Source organism: Astyanax mexicanus, chromosome 14 (assembly GCF_023375975.1).
Source record: "Astyanax mexicanus isolate ESR-SI-001 chromosome 14, AstMex3_surface, whole genome shotgun sequence".
NCBI classification, from domain to species: domain Eukaryota; kingdom Metazoa; phylum Chordata; class Actinopteri; order Characiformes; family Acestrorhamphidae; genus Astyanax; species Astyanax mexicanus.
Window position 1 is genome coordinate 47,695,823 of NC_064421.1, and position 16,908 is coordinate 47,712,730.

At 35.0% G+C, this 16,908-nt stretch overlaps 1 protein-coding gene across 1 annotated transcript in view; it reads right to left on the reverse strand.

Moving 5' to 3' along the window:
- Positions 1-16,386, reverse strand: part of plcb2 (phospholipase C, beta 2) — a 35,121-nt gene extending 18,735 nt beyond the window's left edge. Inside the window, exons 1-17 of the mRNA XM_049463530.1 lie at positions 16,263-16,386; positions 14,989-15,066; positions 13,918-13,986; positions 11,822-11,962; positions 10,778-10,857; positions 10,007-10,060; positions 9,294-9,369; positions 7,974-8,074; positions 6,660-6,817; positions 5,488-5,634; positions 4,417-4,574; positions 3,237-3,319; positions 3,037-3,121; positions 1,818-2,052; positions 1,302-1,378; positions 686-782; positions 39-123 (exon numbers count right to left, since the gene is read on the reverse strand). Of these exons, the coding sequence (XP_049319487.1) occupies positions 39-123; positions 686-782; positions 1,302-1,378; positions 1,818-2,052; positions 3,037-3,121; positions 3,237-3,319; positions 4,417-4,574; positions 5,488-5,634; positions 6,660-6,817; positions 7,974-8,074; positions 9,294-9,369; positions 10,007-10,060; positions 10,778-10,857; positions 11,822-11,962; positions 13,918-13,986; positions 14,989-15,066; positions 16,263-16,346 (1,808 nt within the window). The 5' untranslated portion in view covers positions 16,347-16,386. The remainder of the gene's footprint in view (positions 1-38; positions 124-685; positions 783-1,301; positions 1,379-1,817; positions 2,053-3,036; positions 3,122-3,236; positions 3,320-4,416; positions 4,575-5,487; positions 5,635-6,659; positions 6,818-7,973; positions 8,075-9,293; positions 9,370-10,006; positions 10,061-10,777; positions 10,858-11,821; positions 11,963-13,917; positions 13,987-14,988; positions 15,067-16,262) is intronic.
- Positions 16,387-16,908: the final 522 nt, after the last annotated feature.

Sequence of the window (16,908 nt, forward strand, 5' to 3'; positions counted from 1 at the left end):
CAGAGTCCTATAGTGCACTGATGATATTAAAAGGATACTCAACAAACTCCACAGCCGTCTTGCTGATCAGACTCTCACCCTTGGTTTCCACAAAGGAGGAAATCACGTAACTCTTGTTCTTTTCTATGTTTGGAAAAAAAGTTCAGACAATCAGTTTTATGATATGGCACACCCCTAACTGAGACATTCAAAAAATACAGGAATTTTATCAGATTTGTAACAGAAGTCAATAATTCAGAGAAAAACAGAGAAAGTATATTTAATGTTTATTTTCATAAAGTATATTAAATAGCAAATGCACTTTTAGTATTCTTTACCTAATTAAACTTACTCTTATGCATACTTCCTTTACACAAGGGTAGAGCCAGCTATTTTTTTTTTTTTACTAATTTTATGTGATTTAGAATATTTTGTATCATGTTAACATGTTAAATTACTGTTTATGGATGATCTAAAAGGTCTATAATAAATCTAAAATTAAAATATTAAACACAGGCATTCAATGCAATAGACTGCAAAAAAAATTACTTAAATATTTTTGTTAATTGGTTTTAATTTTTATACAGATTTCTCTTTTTGTGTGCATTGCAGACAGAAAACAGCCTTCTTATATTTTTTTGCTGGAGCATAATTCAGATCTGAAAAGATTAAAGCCAATATAAAACAATACCAGACCAGGACTCACTTTTAGCGTTCTCAAAGGAGATGAATTTGTTGGGCTGGATGTAGTTGACCAGTGAGGACATCGCCTCATACGCTGTTACTTCCTGTCCAGCTGTACCCTGATGAAGAGGAATAAGAAGAAACATAAATTCAAAACTTTATTTGTCGCAAATCTCATCTACAACAGGAAGTGACATCAGCTGGTTCTTCTGAAGATCATGGGAAGTTCAAAATTAAGTTCCTCATTAGTTTTTTTCTGTATGTTTGATCTTATTGTAACGATGACTGAGGAGCTTAATCTCAACACTCAGTCCTGTTACCTAAATTCATTCCTGTTACTTTCAGTCCTGTTGCTTATAATATAAGGAGTAACATTAGAAACCTCGTAAAAAATTAGGTAAAGCTCCCTGAAATTGACCAGTACATGTTTTGAATAGTTAAATATATGTGTTATTAAAATCAGAGTTGAAATAAAATTACAAAATAATTATATATAATATATATATATAAAATTAGCCCATATACAATCCAGGCAACCATACAGAAATATGGACTTCAGTGTATTATATAATAATTAAAGGAAGTGTATTATAGTATATTATGCAAGGATTTCAGACATGAGAGGAGAATTACAGCACCTCATCTGAGTTCTTCATCTTCTCCTCATCCTGCTCCTCCTCCGGCTCTTGCTCCTCCTGCTCCTCAGCCACCTCCCCTTTTAAAAGAGACAACATACATGGGGTGCATGATAAGACTATTATTTATAATCAAGATAGATGGAGGGATGGATGGATAGATTTTGCAATAATTTAGTACTCAGGGGCAAGACTTGGATATACTTTAGAGTAGTCAGAGGTGAAATTATTTTGATGGGAGCCATGATGCTCCTGAATGCACCCCATCCAGGAGGGGGAAAAAAATCACTGCCCGCTTGCACTAAAAACTGATTGGCTGACTCACAGACTGTTTGCAGAAAACAGGCCAATCAGAACCCTCTATGTTTTGCAAGCACTTGGGCCACTCGTTCCAGGTTCCGTGAGTCATTATTCATATGCGGTAGACTCCTGTGTCTTCCGCGAGACTTGGGACGTCTGAAGATGGTAAAGAAAAAGTCCTTGTTTAAAATGCAAATAAAATGTTAAAAAGTATTTTACCTGTAGTGGGGGCGGGTGCTGGCTGTGCTGTGTTCTCCCCCTGGTTGTCCGGGTTTGGAGGGGTAGTTTGGTTTGGATCAGATGAGCTGGAGGCTGTTTGCTGCTGATCTTGACCTGCTGCTTTCTTTGTATTAGATTGAGCTGCTTTAGCCTGAGGCTCACTGTTCTTTTTATTCTTTATCAGGATTTTACCCATCAGCTCTGCAGGACTGGGGATCTGCTGACCTGGCTTCAACTAAAACACATAATAAAGAGTGTTATTATTAATGTCAATTAGGTTTTTGCAGTGAATATGAACTATGTACGGTTTATTATATGCAGGAAACTACAGAACAGTGAGCAAGTACTGCAGATATATTTACCCCTGCTTTTATCTGCCTTTTAGAGCACTCAAATGATGAAAAAAACATTTTAGTAAACGACACAGACAGAAAAATGGAAGCTTCTTCTAACTGGTGTATGCGAGATATTGTTTATGTCACGTAATTATCTATAAATTTATTGTCTGGTCCCAAAGCAAAAATCATTGCTGATTATTGATGATTGACTATATATTGATTATAAACTTTCATCTTATTACCCAATCTCAGTCCTGATGCTGTCAGTCTGCCTTCTCTGGACTCTGAACTACTAAAACATTATTAAATTTCCAGCATGCACTTATACCGGACTTCCCTAAATATGCTGATCATGTGATGCTGCGGCATTCCGGCTCCCCCAGTTACTGATTGTTTGCACCTGGTCTGGCTTGTATATACACACCTCTTTTTCTGTCCCTCGTCGAGTATTAAGTCTAGTTATCTATCACTTGGTTTTATCTACCAACGATATTTGCCATGCCCTCTTTAGTGTTTGTTTTATTGCCAATTTCTTTATTTTTTAGTACTCCTTAGCCTTAGCCCTAATTTGATGGATTTGCTGTGTATGAACCTGTTTTGCCTGACAGCGCTCTGTTAGGTTGATTACATTTGCTGTTACCTTACTATTACTGACCCTGCCTGTCCCATACTACTCCTGTAAGCCTAGCCCTTTATTAATAAATAGTGTATTTGGTATTCATGAGTGTCTGTCGTTCGTCTGGCCTGCATTACACCAAATTCATGCAGATGCATTGAATAGATCACTGACAATCTGCTATATTGCTATATTCTGCAGTAACTGATACCATAAATAAATAAATAAATAAATAAAGGGTGTACTATCAGTGTGTCTCACTTACAGGATACTTCTCCAAGGGTTCAGTGAGAAGAGCATCTCCAAATATGGTCTTGCAGTAGTTGGCCATCTTCTCCTGCTGCTTCACTCTAGTAGACAGAACACAAATCACAGTGTATTTAATAGTGCATTACACAACTGCAAGAGAATAACCAAACAGTATTAATAGATATAGCAAGAGAGCATGCAGTAAAAGTGTCTTACGAGTCCACGTGGTTCTCGAAGGAGAGAATTATGGGATATTTGGAGGTTTTGAAAGCACTTTCGGCTATAGCTTCAATCACATCCTACCACAGACAAAAAGAAAATGACAAAGGTGTTACAATTTAAGCTTCTTATCTGTGCAGTAAGTGTTTATTAGCTCAGTAAAACACTGAGCATTACAATAAATACCAACAAACATTTTACGAAAAACAGAGCAGCTTTTACAGCCCTGTTTTCCTTAAAACATCTCCTAATTTCTAGTTATTTCTAGTTCTCATAATATTAATCAACACCTGATTTGGTAAAGTACAGGTAAATTTGGTAAATCAGGTGAGCTGCTGACATAACTGAACATATACAAATGCAAATGGGAATTCCTTGTTATGTTTTACTGTATGTATGTTTATTTGCATCTGTTCAAATTATATGTGGCATATAATCTGGAATATAATCAAGAGGAAGATGGATGATCGCAAGCCATCAAACCACCAAACTGAACTGCTTGACTTTGCTTTTTGCACCAGGAGTAAAGGCATTAAGTTATCCAAAAGCAGTGTGTAAGACTGGTGGAAAAGAACATGATGCCAAGATGCATGAATTAAACTGTGATTAAAAACCAGGGTTATTCAACTAAATACTGATTTCTGAACTCCTAAAACTTTTTTCTTCACATTATTTGGGGTCTGAAAGCTCTGCATCTGTTTTGTTATTTCAGCTATTTCTCATTTTCTGTAAATAAATGCTCTAAATGACAATATTTTTATTGGGAATTTGGGAGAAATGTTGTCTGTAGTTTATAGAATAAAACAACAATGTTCATTTTACTCAAACATAAACCTATAAATAGCAAAATCAGAGAAACTGATTCAGAAACTCGAGTGGTCTCTTAATATTTCACAATGCTATAGAACCTTATGTAACAAGATAAATAAATACATCAAATGCTGCTTAAGGCTAAGAGGCCACTTCTATGTATGTAACTGATAAATAAACAGTTTATTATCAATCTTCCCTCATTAAATATAGAGCTAAATTCACCTGTAACCTGCATCTAGACGCCTAATATATCACTCTGACAGCTCTTCACACACAGACACACCATTCAGCCTCCAGAGTGTCAAGCCTCCTCTAGTATTTATACCACAATTACAGCCGCTGCTCTGATTGGTGGAAATCTGACCTTGAACAGGATCTCGGTTGTCATGGTGAAGCCGTGGGTGATGATTGGCTCCTCCTCCGGCGGTTTGCCCTTCCAGCAATCCAGCTCCAGACAGCGGCAGCCTGCCAGCAAACACTGCCGGTACATCTCCGGAGAGGACACGCCGGAAAACTGCCCAGCTTCACACACACACACACACACACACACTGACCTGTTACTATTAAATAATAAACAAATATATAATAAATACTCTATTCTAATACTAGAATAATTCAATTGGTCAAACTGAAACAGTTATCATTCCAAAAATATGCACACAATGTCCAGAGGATGATATCAAATAATTCCAAATAATCCCTGATTTATTTTTATAATAAATTAATATAATAAAGAGTCTATTTATACAGGAGGTAAATCCTGAGAAAAATAACACTAAAACGAAAACACTAAAATAAACACAATGCAAATACCATTTTGCACTTTCTTTTTCCAAACGTGTGAAAATATTATGACACAAATTTAAAAACGAAAATCAGAATTAAAATAAAAACCCAAAATGGAAAAATCAATAGCCAAAGTGACAGTTTGGGATTCAGTTTTTGTCTGGCTGCATGGTGCTTTAGGTGTCAAAATTAAAAAATGCAAACACAAAGGAATAAAAAGAGAAAGATTTGCCCTGTCTGCTGGTGATTTACTTTTTTTACTTTACATTTTTCACTTTTCTTTTTTTTTTTTTTTTTTTTTACAGTGTGCTTAGGGTCATTGTCTTGCTGCGTGACCCAGCATGACCCTCTTGAGTTTCAGTTCATGGACAGATGTCCTGATATTTTCCTCCAGAATTCTTTCATGTTGCTTATTGTGATGCAGCAAAACAGATCCAAACCATGATGCTACCACCACCATGTTTCACAGATGGAAAAAAAAAATACTTATGCTGAAACATATACCTATAAATAGCAAAATCAGAGAAACTGATTCAGAAACTGAAGAATTTTTCCAGAGCTGTATATCTATGTAAAATTAATAATAAACCAAAAGCCATAAATAGTAATGCATTTTTTAATACAACTATCAAATTTCAAGCCGTGTTACCAGTGAGATAGGTGTTGTGGGAGGATTTGACGAAGTAGTGAGGGACTGGCTGGGTCATGTCGTGACACTGGGCCAGTTTATCTAAAACCACAGGTGATGTCTCGGGTCCCATTAGGAAGTAGAGCAGACCCTCGGGGGATATCTGACCTGCAACAATACAATATAAAATTCATTTTATCAGGCTTTTATACTAAACAAGAAGAGCTTATGTGCAAAATAACCCCCTATCTCACATTCTGATATAGTTTATACACATAAGAGAGAGTATTTACCACTATAACAACTCAATAATTTAAGTTTCTCTACTAGTAAAATGTTAAATCTGGATTAAAATGACGTGATTATTTTTTTCATGTTTATTGCATATATTAGACTTTTTCTACCCAAGCTAGAAACAGAAAAAGTTCTTGTCATATATTAAATTAGAGTTATCTTTAACATATTAAGGCAAAACAGAGTGTTCACATTTCTCATTCCACCTTAAAAAGGCGCATATGTTACATTGAGTCTCTCTAGTAGATGTTAAGTGATTTGCGGATGTCTGTTTATATTTTACAAAAATCACAGACAGTTCACATAAAACTAAACCTGTATTCTTATTAGAATCATCTGTTCCACCTTAAAAAGCTAAAAATGTCCAATTTAAAGCTCCTGAAAAACGCATCTTCAGTCTGAAGTCTGTGTGTGTGTGAGCCACAACAGCATTTAAGGTGGACTGGTAGATTTGACCAATCTTTTCCGCAAAATCTTACAGCACTTCATGGCTCTCTCTGCTACTGACAACTTTTATGAAGATACGGATTTCATTTTCCAGCAGGACTTGGCACACTGCCCACAGTACTGCCAAAAGTACCAGTTGGTCTTATATAATATTCAAATTTTCTGAGACATTGATTTTTGGGTTTTCTTTGGATGTAAACCATAAACATCAACAATAAAATAAATAAATGCTTAAAACAGATCACTCTGTGCGTAATACATCTATATAATATATGCGTTTCACATTTTATAACGTAACTTTTCAATGATAATCTAACTATTTGAGATGTTCTAGTGTATGCATCCTCCTGGGTATTTGTTTTTACATCGGAATAAAACTGTACCGTGAAATCTAAAACTGTATTAAAGTGTCTAAAGGTGTGTAGAAGAGTGAGATGTGTATCAGGACTCACTGCGGTTAGCGTTGGAGGAAGTCTCGTACTTCTCTATCAGAGCTTTCACCTGCTCAGATCTCAGAGGAGGGTAAAGCTCATCGTTCAGCCGAGAGTCTCGCTGCTTCTCATGCAGGAACTTGGTGAAATTCTCCTTCGTCATGTAGGGTTTAGTCGAGCTGAGAATTACAACATTAAAATAAACCCACAAGTTTTAAACAGTCACTAAAATAATAATAAAATAAAGCAGATTAACAGAATATTAATATATTTAGTTTCATTTGTTCATATGTGACAGTAGCATTTTTCTTAAAAATAAGGTCATTTATCAATATATTTGATTAAGGTTTGTGATAAACATTCTGAAATCTGAAAAAAATTAACAATATTTCAAACTTCTCCTGTTTTCTAAATTCTCATGCTGTTCCTTTAATCCTGTGGTTATTTCTCCATTACTGAAGTCCATTATAGTCATCATCTCATTATACAGTGAAATGGATATCAGAGGCTTGTGTGCAAATGGCATCAGGAATAATGTAACATGAAACAAATTACTAAAGGCGCACCGGATTGTAAGGCGCATTTTAGGCAACTCTAGTAAGGAACAGGGGTGTCCCCATGTTTTCCTTTTAATTGAGTAGGTCTTGCAGCTAGGGGACGAGACCTGTAAAGCTAAGCTAAGCTAAGTAAACAAAACAATAACATGAAACGAGCTGTTTATTTGGGTACAGTAAGCTTAGATTTCCAGATTTCCACTAAGGATGGGTGCAGCAGCATTAGCCTTAGAAGTTAACTACTAGCACTAGCCGTGGTTAGTGGCTAACCGGCTGAGAAACTGAGTGTTCTGGTAGGCGGGGTGACATTAGCAAGTGGTTCGTCCCTCATAGCTTGTTTTAACATGATAAATGCACAAACTACAGGCCAATAATACTTCCCTCTGAACGGCGAAAGAGTTAGCGCTTAGTGTGGTTAGCGGGTGGTGCTAATACTGCTCCAGCAGTGCTAGCTAGGGTTAGCAGCAGAGTACAGTCCGATAATACTTAACTATGAATGGTGAAAGAGCAAGCACTTAGCATGGTTAGCAGCTAATGCTAATGCTGCTCCAGTCTCGGTGCTGGAGAACTAAACTGAAACTCCTGTATAACTCTGTACTTCAGTGTTCAGAGTGTCTTTACTGATCCTTAATACCTGACTGATAGAATTCTTACATAAGGAGCACCGGATTATAAGGAGCTCTGATGATTTTGGGGGAAATTAAAGGATTTTAAGTGCAGATTATAGTGCAAAAAAAACAGTAAGAAGAAAAAAAAATAAGTGTAGAGGAGAAAGACTCACTAGGAGGTGAAGATTTCATAGATCTCTGGGCGTGGGCACAGGTTTATCAGGAAGGTCTTGAACGAAGCTTCAGTGAAAACATCAGGCTTCATGTGATCAAACTAAAACGACACAAAACACTTATAAAATACAACAAACTTATTATTATTACTACATAGTAGCAATTAAAATACATCAAACTTGCATGAATTACAAATCATGCTTTAAATAGCTGCAAACCAATATGCTCTTAAAGTATTTTTAAATTAAGAATTACATTTTATATTTTTTTGTCAGTAAATTACACAGAAATTCTGATATTAAAATTGACTTGTGCACCCTCACTCCAGTCTAAGCCAATAATCTCCACAGCTCTTTTAAAGTGATTGTTGGCTTCTTTGCTTCTTGCTTTGATGCTATGTGTACTAGTGCATCTCAAAAAAATAATCATTGAAAAATTACTTTATTTCAGTAATTCAGTTTAAAATGTGAGACACATATATTATATAGATGTATTAAACACAGAGTGATTTATTTTAAGTGTTTATTTATTTTATTGTTGATGATTATGAAGCTTACAGCCAATGAAAACCCAAAAATTCAGTGTCTCAGAAAATGTGAATATTATATAAGACCAATTGGTATTTTTAGTAGTGTGGGAAGTGTGCCAATTCCTGCTGGAGAATGAAATCCACATCTCCATAAAAGTTAGATAGAGGTAGATGTTTTTCTGCAAAATCTTACAGCACTTCATGCTGCCCTCTGCTACTGACAACTTTTATGGAGATGCAGATTTCATTTTCCAGCAGGATTTGGCACACTGCCCACACTGCTAAATGTACCAATAGTTTTTCTATTGGCTGTAAGACATAATCATCAACAATAAAATAAATAAACGCTTAAAATAGATCACTGTGTGTTTAATACATCTATATAATATATGAGTTTCACATTTTCAACTGAATTACTAAAATAAAGCAACTTTTCAATGATATTCCAATTTTTTGAGATGCACTAGTATGATGCACTTTATATGTTCTTTTCCTACTTTATATATTTCTATAACTTTGCCTCTAATTTCACTGGGTGTCTGAGCAGCGTTCCTAAATTAGCACATATCTTCCAGGAATCTGACTTTTGTATTTATCAGCATCTAAACATGGTCTTTTTGATTCCATTTTTTACAAACTAGCTAAGGGTTTTTTGGAAGGAAATAATAATGCAGCACTTTTTAGTAAGTTGCTCTTGATAAGGATGTTAACTAAATGCTTTTAATGTAAATTAATGTAAAATAAACATAGAAAACAACACAACAACAACACTCATACACTAATATCTCACCTTTCCCTTGGGGAGGTGTGCAGCCGCCAGCGCACTCTCCACCCTTTTCTTATCTGCTGGAAACATCTTATAGATACTACAAAACACAGACATGTAAGATATATAGAAGTCTGCACAGTATAAACACTAATTTAACATGCATCCCAATATAAAATACATGTGTTTGAATATATAATTGTTGTAATTTAATACAAATAATAAATGTATATATAAAATGTTTCGGGGTTTTTGAGCTCTCTGGTTATTTAAAACATTTTTATGACATAACAAACATTTTCCCAAAGATACAGATATAATTTGAGATCTTTGGAATAAAAAGATCTTAATATATTATAAACAACACGATAATATAAATTATTTTAATAATGATGTTAAATGGTTTTCTCTGTGTGCTGTGTAAAAACTGTTAAATTGTTATTGTTAATGGTAATGTGTCACATAGTTTTGGCCAAATAATGTGTGTTTTATCATTTTGCAAAAGCAAAAACATATATTTTTATGTTTTTGAAGAACTGAAAAAAGAACTAGTGCGTAGAGAATTCAACTATATATTTTTTCTAATATATAAAATGTGTGTTGTGTCATAATAATCTGCAACATAATAAAGTAATTGTTATGGAACAACAAAGGAAATTATAATCAAAGGTATGAATAATTGCTCTCTAGGGCTTTTATATTTCAACATGGGAAACTTAAAATAAAGTCTTGCTTACAGTTTAACCGGGATCTTTCCATCTTTATGGGTGTGCAGCGAGAGCCGAACATACCTGCACCAAACAGAGTTTAAACAGACAAGATAAAATACCTTTATTATATACAGCTCTGGAAAAAAATAGAGACCATTTAAAAATCATGAGTTTCTTTGATTTTATCAAATTAAAAACCTCTGGAATATAATCAAGAGGAAGATGGATGATCACAAACCATCAAACCACCAAACTGAACTGCTTGATTTTTTGCACCAGGAGTAAAGCAGCATAAAGTTATCCAAAAGCAGTGTGTAAGACTGGTGGAGGAGAACATGATGCCAAGATGCATAAAATTAAAAACTGTGATTAAAAACCATCAGGATTATTCCACCAAATATTGATTATTTCTGAACTCTTAAAACTTTATGGATATGAACTTGTTTTCTTTGCATTATTTGAGGTCTGAAAGCTCTGCATCTTTTTTGTTATTTCAGCCATTTCTCATTTTCTGTAAATAAATGCTCTAAATGACAATATTTTTATTTGTAATTTGGGAGAAATGTTGCCTGTAGTTTATAGAATAAAATAACAATGTTCATTTTAATCAAACATAAACCTATAAATAGCAAAATCAGAGAAAGTAATTCATAAACTGAAGTGCTATCTTCATTTTTTCCAGAGCTGTATGTGAATGTTGTAAAATAATACAATAATAAATAATTTTCTAAACAAATTATTACATGTGACGACTTTCTACTTCTTATCATAATAAAAAATGTCTGTTTGCTCTCTTACAGCTTGTCCAAAAAGATCTGTCTGCAGACGTTGGCTCTTTGAGCATTGTAGGCGATGGCCAGGATGTCATCAGCCCAGTTCTGCATAAAACACACAGAGGAAAGCACAGCTGTTTTTCTCTAAAAATCATAAATAAACTAGATTTAAATATAAAATTAGATGATTTTTTTACTAGGCCCAGGTTTCGGTCTGGACTGGCTGTAGAAACTTCTGACTGGGTTTCCTGCCATCATATTTTAAATCAATAAATGTAATGTTGTTATGTGACCATTAGATGAGGCTAAAGGGGCAACGTTTAAAAATATATATACATATCTTAGTGCAGGGAAGCATTATACTGTAAGTAAACAAATGTAATATGCCATAATGAGGACACAGAGTCTACAAAGCATGTAACCTCTAAATAATGCTTATCTGGTCTTAGAATTAGAGCAGTGTTTGTAAATCCTAGTCTGCACATTTTAGTGGTTTTCCTGTGTTAACACACACACCGCTGACAGTCTGAAATAACTTGTTAACTATCTGATGAATTGACTCAGGTGAATCAGGAGAAACACAGTAAATTACACTTTAAAAACACAAAGCCTGGAGCTCTAGCTCTCAGAAAGTTAGTACATTCCTAAAAATTCCTAGAAAAATCCTAACAATGTTCCTAGAAAGTAGGAACATTATTACATCACTATGTGTGCAATCTCTGTCTGTTTACTGTTTCAGCCACTAGAGGGCACAATATAAACAACATGTGCTTTTCTACATTATTTTATGCACCGAGATCTGATTAATACAACTTTATTTTTACAGTTTAATTTCATCACTGTCTAGCCCTGTGCAGTATAGCTGTGCACTGTTTGTTATGTGCAAATAAAATATTATAACATCTATTTATAGATCTATAATAGTCAATAAGCAATGGCCATGAGATACATGGTTTTGAAATTATTTTATATTGTCTATATATACATATATATAGCGCCAGACTCTGTAGGTAATATTAAAATGCAGTATAATGAGGGAAGATCTCTGGATCTGGATCTCTGGTCTTACCTGAACCACTTTATCTTTGGCAGCAAAGAAGTTGTGGTAGGTGAGATTGACCATGTCGAGGCCGGAAACGATGGTGAAAGCTTTAGCTAAATGATTACTGTCAGGAAAGTCCATGTTGAACACATTACGCACTTTTGGTTGCTGTGTACAGAAAAAAAAAACAGGCACATAAATAAACCATGAATGTAAAATCAATGCTTTTCATTTTATTACATGAAAAAAGACCAACGATGGTAGTAGTCTAAAATAAGTGTTGTGTGTAAATTTAAATTGATTTACAGGGGTTGTACAATGAAACTGAAACACCTGGTTTTAGAGCACAATAATTGATTGTGGTGACGGACAGTTCTGGTGGAAACAGGAGAGTTGAGGTGCACATTGAATTCTGCGTGATTTGATCAGCCGTGGTTTTATGTTTTTTGGATACAATCCGGGTTAGCACCCGAACATCCCTTTCAGACAGCTTCCTCTTACAGCGTCCACAGTTAATCCTGTTGGATGTAGTTGGTCCTTCTTGTTGGTATGCTGACATTACTGATACTCTTATTCTTATGATTCCAAAACAATTATACTTTTTCACAGGAAACATTATTTAGAAGACCCATGTCAATTTATAAATGTACAGCTATGGAAAATATAATATAAGAGACCATTTAAAAATGTCATTGATTTTACCAAATTGAAAACCTCTGGAATATAATCAAGAGAAAGTTGAACTGCTTGAATTTTTGCACCAGGAGTAAAGCAGCATAAAGTTATCCAAAAGCAGTGTGTAAGACTGGTGGAGGAGAACATGCTAAGACAAATGAAAACTGTGATTAAAACCAGGGTTATTCCACCAAATATTGATTATTTCTGAACTCTTAAAACTTTATGAATATGAACTTGCTTTCTTTGCATTATTTGAGGTCTGAAAGCTCTGCATCTTTTTTTTTATTTCAGCCATTTCTCTCTCTCCCTCTCTTTCACACACACACACATACTCGCTCAGGGTTACAGGTGTTTAAACTCTGGACGGCCTCGCCTCTACTTTCCATACAAAGGACATCTGTGATTTTAAGCCGAGCCCAGCAAGCAAATCCAGCTCAATGCAAATTTTAAACAACACAAGAGACGACCAGCTGTTTGTGAGTGTGCAAGAAAGTGTGTGTGTGTGTGTGTGTGTGTGTAGTCTCAAACGGAGATTTCCAATTAAGAAAATGTATTTGTTTCACACACTCAGCTTTTTCTGTATAATAAAGAAGCTCTGACTGATCTGTGATCAGTATTACAGTACTATATCTACTGTTCTTTACTGCAGAGTAAAGGCAGCACTTCTGCTCTCTGCACACACTGACTCTCCTCAGAGGTTCTCAGGGGAGAAATTGTGATGTCTAAGTCAATTAGTCTTCCTGTAGTGGAGGATCTGATCAATACATGTGTGTGTGAGAGAGAGTGTGTGTGTGTGCATGCGAGTGTAATGTGATCATGGCTTTAGATCACAGTATTGCTCTTCTGAAGGACAGTGTTTGGCAGGCAAATATATACAAATTGTTCTTCAATTTGAAGCAGAGATCACATTGTCACTGTCACACAAAAACCTTATAAGTCTATAAGACTTTTTTATTGTTTTATATAATGTCTACCTGGCAGTTGTAATTTATTTTGTGTGCAATTTTATTAACAATGAATAGACCAATAGAAAATGCTGCAAAACGATTAGCTTACAAATATGCAAATGGCTCAAACGCGCAAAAGACTTACTCATGGGTGTATCACATTTTGGGCATAATGTGAAATAAACCAATCAGCACTTAATTTTCAATCCCTTTAAGAGACTTTGGCAGATGGACATTGGGAATGCACCTGTGTGGACAATTCACTGCCAAGATAGCAATGAGCGCCTGACGGTTGACATCTGCCTAGGTTATATTCAGTCAGTGGTGCACTGGTGTTTGCCATTGAAATACGTCAGAAATTTACCTAAACAGCCACACCAATTGGTGCAGATATACCACAAGCAAGACTCTTATTTTCAGGCACATACTAAACAAAATTAATTATTAATTCTCATAAATATACATAAAATGAGATGAGTATGAATATATGTTATTTACTTTGGGCAGTTTGGCGTATTTCCCTGTCCTCGTGTCTCTAATGTTCGCAACGTCCAGGATTTCCAGTTCCTGTAATAAAAAGAGAACAAAACTCACCATAATGACCCCAGATCAGTCTAGACCAACATAACACAGCGTATCAAATGCAGTCTAAATCAAATCTAAGTGATCCTGTAAAAAACTATTTCATCACATGCTTCTGGGCAGACACTTGTTTATTCTCAGATGATTAAATTATCAATGTTCCCAAATGATCTGGATTATTTAAAATCATTAAAGTGCTGCAGCAGAAACGATGCGCATCACTTTATACACAGCAAATCTGTGTGATTTGATCAAGAGGGAAAGAACTGAAGAGAAATTAGCAAAAGAGAACAACAAGAGTCAAAAACAAGAAGAGAAAACAAGAACAAGTGATAAAAGAAGGAGAGAGGAAGAGGGAGGAGAGAAACTGAAGTAAATATAATAATGAAAGGGTGTGAGAGAAAAAATGGGGAAGAGATGTAATAAAGCAGGAGTGAAGAAGTGAGGGAGAGAGAGAGTGAAGTGAGAGATAGAGAGAGAAGTGAGAGAGAGAGAGAAATGAGAGAGAGACAAGGAAGAGAGAGAAGGAAAAGAAAGAGTGAGAGAGAGAAGGGAGTGAAAGAGAGGAGAGAGAGAGAGAGAAGCAAGAGAGAGAGAGAAGAGGGATCCAGCTTCTTATTCAGAGTGACAAATAAAAAAAAACATTTTTTTTTATTAACAGACTTAAAGATTTAATCCCAAATGTTTAACAATATTATATATAATTATTATAATAATCATAATGATTATTTCTGTTATAAATGTTCTTACTGTGTCTGTTGTTAATTGTTATAATGCTTTGGCAACACTGTAACTCACATTTCTTAAGCTACATTGAATTGAATTGAATTGAATTGAATTGAATTGAATTGAGAGAGACAGAGCAAAATAAAGAAAACAGGGAATTACAGAGAAAAAGAAAGGAAACGGACAAAGACAGGATATGGGAAAAAATAAACTTGTGTTTCAAGTGATAATGATCTCATCATTGAATATAGAACTGCTTACTTTGCTCTGATTGATCCAGAACAGGTAGAATCCTTTTGGGTCCATCTTCATGGTGACGTGTGACGTGCGGGAGGAGTCCTGACAGAGAGCAACACACACTCTGTTCATTTTTGTGTTGCATTTTTGAGGGTACAGATAAGATCACATGATTACACAATTTTACACTGTCCTGTGATGCTTTCAGGACGTTCAGTATACAGTACATCACTTATGTGTTATATTTACAGCTCTGGAAAAAAATAAGAGACCACTCATAAACATTGAGTTTCTTTGATTTTCCCAAATTAAAAACCTCTGGAATATAATCAAGAGGAAGATGGATGATCACAAACCATCAAACCACCAAACTGAACTGCTTGAATTTTTGCACCAGGAGTAAAGCAGCATAAAGTTATCCAAAAGCAGTGTGTAAGACTGGTGGAGGAGAACATGATGCCAAGATGCATAAAAACTGCTCTAAATGAGAATGTTTTTATTTGTAATTTGGGAGAAATGTTGTCTGTAGTTTATAGAATAAAACAACAATGTTCATTTTACTCAAACATAAACCTATAAATAGCAAAATCTTAATTTTTTCCAATTTAATATTTTACATTCTATAGAACTGTCTCTGACCTGATTTTGAATCAAAAATCAAAATAAAATAAAAATATTATTGTGTCATCTACATTACATCAGAATTTTAACCCTAAAATATTTACAGTCACATGTTACATGAATGAGCTGCTCACTGATTTTTTTAGATTTAATTGTGTATTTGGAATAAATATTCAGAAAAGGGTCTCGGCTCATAGGGGTTAATTATTAACAAACCAAATACATAAACAATACAAAAATATATAGTTTTTTCTTGATAAGGACAGTAATGGGTTAAATGCCTGAACTGGGTTGATATTTTTTAAAAAGGTACTGAAAAGGAATTAATAGTGAAAACATTTTGGTTGTACTTTAAAAGTGTATTAATACAGTTTCCATGGTTTAAAATAGAACCAGAGCCTCTACTAAAGAAATCTCGAGGAACCATTTTTCTGAGGGTGCTGCTTTCTATTAACATCCAGTTTACTGATTATTCTCATTCATATTTATTTAATTTGGTTCCTTTATACAAGTCAATCACTTCAGCACCTGGTTTGTTCACTATTTGCTGCAGCAGCATCCTGAGAGTGAGCTGACCTGCAGAAACCTGTCAGGAATATCTGATTATCAGGAATATCTGATTATCAGGAATATCTGATTATCAGGAATATGTGATTAAGGGCAGCTGGAGCACTCACCTCTTTCCATTTGGTGAATCTCTCTCCTTTGATTAAATAGTCTTTAACCTCAGGCTCTTTCAGAAAGTAGCGCTTCCTGATCATCTTGGCCTGCTCAGCTCAGTGTGTGGAGACCAGGGATCAGGAGAACACACACACACACACTCACACACTGACAGCGGTGGAGGCGACTCCACCAAAACCACCTTGCCTTTCATATGCATTGCAAATGAGTGAACTGAGGGAGGACCCAACCATTATTGAGGAGAAATGAGTTTCTGGAGCGTTTCTGAGGGTTTTAACCATGTTTTATTATTATATAACCACTGCAAATCATTGGGCATCTACAGCTCTGAAAAAAAAAGAAACCACTCAAAACCTCTGGAATATGAAGAGCTCTCTTGATTTTTTCAGAGCTGTAACAAATGTGAAGAATTTAAACGAGTATCACACACAGATCATTTCAGACCTTATTGATGGGAATATTTCTTTTTTATTATTTTTTATTTGTTGAGGAATTGAGAAAAGAGAACATTTTAAAGTTCATAAAATTTTAATAACGAAAAAACACAAAATATGACATTGATGTGTCTCCAAACTGTACTGTATATGCACAGCAGCAGTTAAACCGAATTTTTGCTTTAAAAATTTAATAAAAACGTTTCTG